At 42.0% G+C, this 7,388-nt stretch overlaps 1 protein-coding gene across 10 annotated transcripts in view; it reads right to left on the bottom strand.

Moving 5' to 3' along the window:
* Positions 1 to 4,537: 4,537 nt before the first annotated feature.
* Positions 4,538 to 7,388, bottom strand: part of CSNK1G3 (casein kinase 1 gamma 3) — a 105,035-nt gene continuing 102,184 nt past the window's right edge. For all 10 annotated transcript variants that reach the window (XM_027076808.2, XM_053220363.1, XM_027076807.2 and 7 more), the window contains one exon: positions 4,538 to 7,049. In XM_027076808.2, the coding sequence (XP_026932609.1) occupies positions 6,995 to 7,049 (55 nt within the window). In that variant the 3' untranslated portion in view covers positions 4,538 to 6,994. The remainder of the gene's footprint in view (positions 7,050 to 7,388) is intronic.

Here is a 7,388-nt window from a genome sequence, read left to right as displayed (position 1 = left end):
AAAATTTGATAAACACCAGACCTTCCTCCCGTCTCAAAGACCAGAAGCACATTCCCTGCATGAGAAATCAAGGTGTTGCTCAGTTTTAAACTGTTATAAGGGGGATGGTGAAAGGTACCTTGCGGTAAGAGCTATTATAAATATTACCGCTGAGCCTCAGAGCCGTGCTGGAAGAAGGCATTATCTCCAGTTGGAGGTGAGGACACCGAAGCAAAGAATTCAAATAACTTGCCACCGTTCTGAGGAGTTCAGCGAAGAAGTGAGAATCCTATTAAATGTGTCTGATCTCAAAATTCATGCTCCTTCCTGCTTCAACATCTAACTTCATATGGGAGCCAGATATGTCACTGGCATTGTTTCCAACTCCCATATGCACTGGGGTGCCTCTTAGCATCATCGTAATCCTTGACGCTATTTCCAAATGGCCCTTCCTTTTACAAAGGGAAGATAGGTTCTCTTTTGGTAAGTAGGGACATTCAATTAGATAACAAGATAAGGGGCCAAATCTGTCCAATGTGGACTAGAACAGAGGTTGGCAAACTATGGTCTGCAAGTCAAATCCAGCCCACCTCCTACTTGGATTTGGTCCACGAGCTAACAGTGGTATTTAGTTTTACAAGAGGTTGAAGAAAATCCAAAGACTATTTCGTGACACGTAAGAATTATATGAAATTCAAATTTCAGTGTCCACAAATAAAGTTTTATTGGAACACAGCCATGCTCATTCATTTACATATTGTCTATGGCTGCTTTCATGTTACAAAGGCAGAGGTGAATAGTCGTGACAGAGACCATATGTGGTATTCTCATGGTTTCACACTGCTGTTCAACACACTACAAATCTCAAAGATGCAGTTATTAATTCAACAGCAGTTCAAGTGCCACACATATTGTCACATAGACATTGTACTATTTTTTATTACTAATGCATATTAATCATGTAAAAAAAAAGTAGAGTGAACTTTAAGTGTAGCACTTGTAAGGCACAGTGAAATGTGGATTACCTGTTATACAATTATATGGCAAAGCATCGTGTTTATTATGCAATGACACTTTAGCTGTGCGAAAGGAATACAACTTAGCGTGACATTATCAGACTGAGCACTCATCGCAATATCCCCCGGCTCACAGGAGAGCCACGGTCAGAAAAGTTAGAAGACTTAAAACAGAATAGCTCATCACAGTAGAATTCCTTCACAGACACAAAAAATGAGGACAAGGGGTGCAGCCAAGCGAAGTTACTTCCCAGGGGCTCACTGTTAGCCAAACAGAGCTGTTTATTGATGGTGGGCTAAACTTTATTTGATTGCAGGAGCTGGAAAGTATGTCCAGAGAAAATAAATTTGTTCAACGCTAGCTTTCCAGCAAGAACAGGTGCTCAGAAGCCTCGAAGTCACCGACAGTCAACCAGAAACCAAGGCCAATGATTTCAAGCAGTTGTCCTTAGCTTTGATGAGTCAACAGACATTCTCAACACTGCCCAGTTTTTGTTTACTAGAGAATCAATGCTAAGCGTGCAGTGACTCAAGAACTAGCCTTTATGAACAGCCTCTGTGAAGCAACTGTATCAACGAATATTTTTAAGGAACTTGAGAAAACACCCATTCGGTGCAAAATGAAACGGAATCTGCTAAGATGTGTGGCCGCAAATGCTTGGCGGTAAAAATGTGTGGAGTGGAAAAGGTATCCTGCACACATTTACAAAGCTTGTAAAATATTTAAGGTACATGTATATGTTTTATATTACTCGTGAGCAGGTGGTCTGTGGAAAATATGTGCGTTTGTCGTGTTATTGAACTAGTATAGACAAGAGTGAATTCAGCCCTGTGGTCTAAGCCATCATCACTTCCATTAAGTTCTGTCAGAAATATAAACGGAGTATCCTGACTTGCCCAGCGACACAGCACTGTGATGACCGTGGTCAGGTTTTACAGTGATGTTTTCCGCTCAGGACCAGGACAAAATTTTCTGAGCGAGCGCCACCTTTGCCTATTAGACACGAACCCTGAATTTTGCTTGTGCTGCAGATGTGATCATGTTTCTCAATAAACTCAACTGAAAGTGACAAGGCAGAATAGTACTTCCATGACACGGACACCGCACGCAGCCAAGTCAATGTGGGGGCGGCTAACGTGTAAATGACAAGTGGTGTCAACCTGCTTGACCCAACCTCCCACACGCTGTCACAAGTTCAAATGGAGCCAAAGGTCCATTCCCACACAAATCTGCAGTGTATCTATTTTCCAAACTCAGCTACAGTTCCAGCCGGACTTTTGGGTCTCAATGTGAGTTCAAAGGATATTCCCATCTTCAAAAGCCATCTAATTGTAGCACTGAAGAACATTTACTTAGCCTTTAATAGGAGGCGATTATATGTGCAAAGGAATGATACACCAAAAGGCCAATGTCAAAAGTGGAATCTAATGGAATTCTACAGATACCTTCCAAATGATAAATCCGCTCAATTAAAATCATACATGTGAGGACTGATAACATTACTTGGTACTATCTACCTGCGTGAAGCCATTCAAACAGGAAATCGGTAAAATCCCATTACGAATCGGTGTCACAGACGAACATTTGCCACGACTTCAAACCCCAATTAAGTGAAATATTATCCCCTCAAAATAACCCAGCTCTTATCATTAGTAAACTTGTATTACAAAGAAAAAAAGTGTTCTCGGGTATTAATATATAGTTTGGATTTCATCAATAGAAAAATTCGTGGAAATTTGTTTTCTTTCCAGTTACAGGAGTATAGGAGATCCTTTTTTGTCTCTTGGCCCACGAAGCCTGAACTTGACAAAAATGTGCCAACCCTCAGTCTAGAGCGGTGCGGGGGGGGGGGGGTGTTTTTACATTTAAATACAATTGTGATATGGTGAACATCCCTGTGAACAACTGCTCTTCGCAGCAAAAGCAGTTTAATATTCCAGCAACACTCCTGGATAATACTTCTACACGTAACAAAGTATATACGTGGTTACGACCCACGTATTCTCGCGAAGTAAATTTCCTAAGAAAGTAACAGGCGGCTCTGCCTGAGACGCAGGCAGAGAAGAAACTAGTTCTCCTGAATGTCCGCAGAACTTTATAATTCCACTTATTTGTACTCTTCGTGGAAAAATCAGCTTTTTACTCTACGAATCCAGCTCTAGCACAAACCCTCAAACACGAGGCAAGAACAGAAACACCCCATTTAAGGTACTTACGACCTCCGTTTTTACCTGGGTCTAGAACGTTTTTCAAATGCACTCACTCACTACGTGTAATTTCTAGGAACACATTCAGAGTAATAAAAATGTTTTTCTAACTTAAAATCACGAGGGGTGCCTTCCGGCTGCAGTTTCTTTTTTCTCACCAAAACGGTGACGATCTGTGGGTTTCGCCTGCGCGGCTTCCGATCACCCTAAACTTCTGGCAACAATGCCCTCCATTCCCTTCGGGTAACACCTCCTCGGACCTCACTTCTCGGTCCAAAGTGTCCTCTGACGGTGGGAAAACAGCATTCCCTTGGCCATAGGACTTGGCTCAGGGGTGGGCCTGCGAACCAATCAAGCAATAAAGGTCAGTCTTAGGATCCTGTCGCAACCGCTCAGAGAAGTTGCCCTTTGTGTTGGCTGAGGTTACCAAGAAAGCGCGAGTCCGAAGCTGCTGGGGGGTCGCTTTACTATCACTCATGGAGAGTCTCCCTGGCGATGAAAACAGCAGAGCAGAGAGCAAACCAAAGAGAGACGGAGAGGGACCGATTTCTGACTCTCCGCCGGGATCAAGTACATTTGAAGCCAGGGCTCGCACTGGTCTTTTCAGTTACGTGTGAGAACGTCCAGCCCCCGGAGTAAGCCACAGGCAATTCACAGGTGCTGGCAGATTCAGCTCGCGGGATCGTTCAGACTGAACCCCCATCTGAAACCGGGTTTTTCTACATAGCGCCTTCTGACCACCGGCTCTCTTCTCCAGCTCCTTCTACTGCCTCCGAATGCTGGTGCTTCGTGTGTGCTGCTCTTACCTGCAGCATCTTTCGGTCAGCCCGGCACCATGCATACCGTTTGGGGAGACTCCTTAAAGCACCAGGCACAAGACAAAACTGTGAGACACTGTCACAGGTCTGTGCTTTCCCTCTGCAGTGACAAAGTCATCCACTTAAAATTGGACGGATGATGTTTCATTTCTGTGAACACCCGAGTATGACTTCATTTTTAAAAGGGAATAAAACGATTCTGTTTCTTTTCCTTGGTTTATTAGCGGCATTAGTTTTAATTAAGTGCCCTATCAAGTGGCTCAGGGAAGTGTGAAAGGATTTTTCTTGAACTCTCATTAAACAAAGCTCAGATACTCCCCGGTATGTACTTCTTACGATGGGGCTCCAACAAGGCAAAATCCTAACAGAGACGCAAACCCCTAGAGCCCGTCCCTCCCTTCGGCTCTGCATCTCACACAGGCGAAACTAAGTGGAAACCGGGAGATTTTCAATCCCTACCTTACATTCATAGGAGTAGCATCACTATACCCACGATTAGAGGAAGGGGGGGAAAAGCAAGTTTAAAAAAACTACCTTTATTTTTTATTTCTTTTTCAGTTACATACTTTTAAACAGGGATGTGTTTCATTATTCAGACATTCAGGCAATGTTGACTTCATTAGTGTTGACAGAAAAGAAGCATAAAAATGCAAAACATTGTTGGCTTAACCTGAACATACCTGCATCACCTATTACCGACCAGTTTGTGTCGCCAGAAGACTCTCTCCTTGGCGTTAAAATGGAGCACTTAAAAATATTGCTAGAAAGCAAATGTCTGCACACTGGTCTTTGCAGCAAATAAGGGTATTTATACTTTTAAAATATTTTAAGTCCATAATTGGATTAATATACACACCTTCTTATGTATAAGGAGTTCAGATCATATAAACACTGTACAGTCCAAAAACCCTACTGAGAATAAAACTAAATAGGCTTATGATAAGAAATACAGGTATCGCATGTATTTACAAATATCATAGACACACAAATTTGGTCAAATACTGTAAAGAAAGAAGTGGTTTCACATTATAACGGCCAAAACATCCATCTAGGTTGCTCAAGGCAAAACGAAAAGAAAACCTCAGTATGGAACTCCTCTCGTTTGAGACATCGTGACAGTATACAGACAGACAGAATGGAAAACTGTTGACCAAACTATACAGCAAATGCCTTCTAGGCTGAGCGTGGGCCTTTCAAATCAAGAACTTGAAACGATCGCAGGATTCAGAGCAACGATGATAAACAACGTCCCGATTTGCGGTATCTGTGTGGGCACCTAATTCAGCAAAAACGATACACGGACCTTGTGGCTACTAAGAAAAATAAATTACGTATACAATCAAATCCCTGTAAATGCAATAAGGAAGTCAAAAATGTAATTTATTTACTTTCATTACACATTTTAAGTGTTACCTTGCGACAAGAAAAATAAATAAGCACGCCTGAAGGCATGCTGCCCGAAGACAAAGGAAGGGCTGCGTGGGAAGAGTAAGTAACAATTTCATAAATGAAAGGTGAGTGTGCGATCTGAAAAACATGATTCTTTTTCTGGCCAGTCGTTTTGTTTTAACTCTGCTTGAAACTTCTGGCTGGCAGACTGTGACCAAATACACCTGTATCTTTATGGCTTCAAACAAAGCACACTTAAAAGAGCAGACTGGCCTTCCTGTTTGTGCAGAACGATTAACTTTGTTCATATGCAGGCACTTCAACAGACTGTGGAGGCAAAGCACCTGACCCATCCTTTCCAAAATAGTTCTCACTCATCAAAATTATACTAAAAGGTAGGAAAATTCCAGAGAACCGGCAAAGTTGAATACAAGAGGCTAATGTGCACAGAGGGCAAGAGAGTGACCCAGTCTTTATTGCTGGGGGTCCTTTCTTTTTTTTTTCTTTTTTTTTTTTTTTAATCAAAGCGCAAATAATTAACAAACAGACATCACTGCATGGCACATCGAAGTTTTCTGCTTAAGGGAGAGTGTAATCATTCAGCAGGAGGCTTCAGTGGGATCTCCTCAGACTTCAACCTTACACATCGCGATGAGATTCACATTTATTTCTTCTCCTTAGTGTATTTAAAAAAACGAAAACAAAAACAAAACTCCAACATATTTCATTTCTCAAAGTATTCGCTTCTTGCTGTCTAACATACATTATTATCTGGAAGCATAAAGTTACATTATACAAATATTTTGCTTTTTTTTTTTTTCTTTAAAAAAAAAGCGCTTTTGCCACTTCAGCAACACTGAACTTCACAAAGTGGTGCAACAAAAGCAGAGCTTGTATTTACCACGCGACTCGTGATTCCATTTTACCACCTACCATCGGCCGCACCCCGAGAGCGTTTTTCCTCAGTACCTCTGGGCAGTGACTGTACCATGATTTCACAGAGAGAATGTTAATATGACTCACGCACAGCCGTACCGTCAGTAATACTGAAATCGATGCAGATGCCACACAAGAAAGGAACGTCCCGTAAAATAACTTCTTTTACATTTGGGGGCAACGGTGTCTTCTCTGTTGCACTATCCACCGGGCGGGGGGGAGGGGGGGCGGTGGGGGAGGAGGGACATTCCTGTTTGATTATGCTCTTACAGAAGTTATCAAAAACCAGATCAGGTATATAACTGGCTGACACTGAAGATACTGTACTGCTTTTTCTACAACAGGAGGAGAGCTTCTGAAAAATGTCCTCAGAAAGGTATTCATCGACACCACCTCATTGGTCCATTCCGTTCATCGACGGGCAAAGCACTCATGTTTCGACGAAACTTTAAAGCTTCCATAAAAGTTAAATTAGAAAAAAATATGAATGTAAGACAACCACAAAATGAAGTATGAAAGTATGTATGACATTTTTGTTTCTACGAGTGAGTCCTCGAAAATGTATGTGGTCACTACGGAGATGATTTTTAATCACAAGACAGCAGATGAACACGTAAGTAACTCCCCATGATCTGTCTGTGTCCAGAGTCATTTGTGGCGCTGTATGGTTTTCCTTTTCCTTCGTTTGAAAAAACAGCAGCACCTGTGGGCGGAGGGAAACACTTCTTTTATTATGAAAGTACTAAAAGGTCGCCAAGGAAAGGCAGAATTTAGCCTATTAATTTCAATGGTCATAGAAAGCAACACGCTAATGCAAGATACACGGTGAACATGCCAAGGAAGCAAACAGATTAGTGAGACTACGGCAGAGTGATCACTAGTTTGTCATCAACGTGCCTTTTAGGAACATAGCAAGACGTTCTATGCAACATCAAAAGGAGCCACTAAATTGAAAAGGCTTTGCACCAAGCCTAACTGAGAAGCCACGGGACTGTGAATCCTCGCTGATCCCGCCGCATTCTATTCTGAATACTCATTAACC

This window comes from Acinonyx jubatus, chromosome A1, assembly GCF_027475565.1.
Source record: "Acinonyx jubatus isolate Ajub_Pintada_27869175 chromosome A1, VMU_Ajub_asm_v1.0, whole genome shotgun sequence".
NCBI classification, from domain to species: Eukaryota; Metazoa; Chordata; class Mammalia; order Carnivora; family Felidae; genus Acinonyx; species Acinonyx jubatus.
Note: the sequence above shows the minus strand (reverse complement) of the source record. Positions and strands in the feature narration are given on the sequence as shown.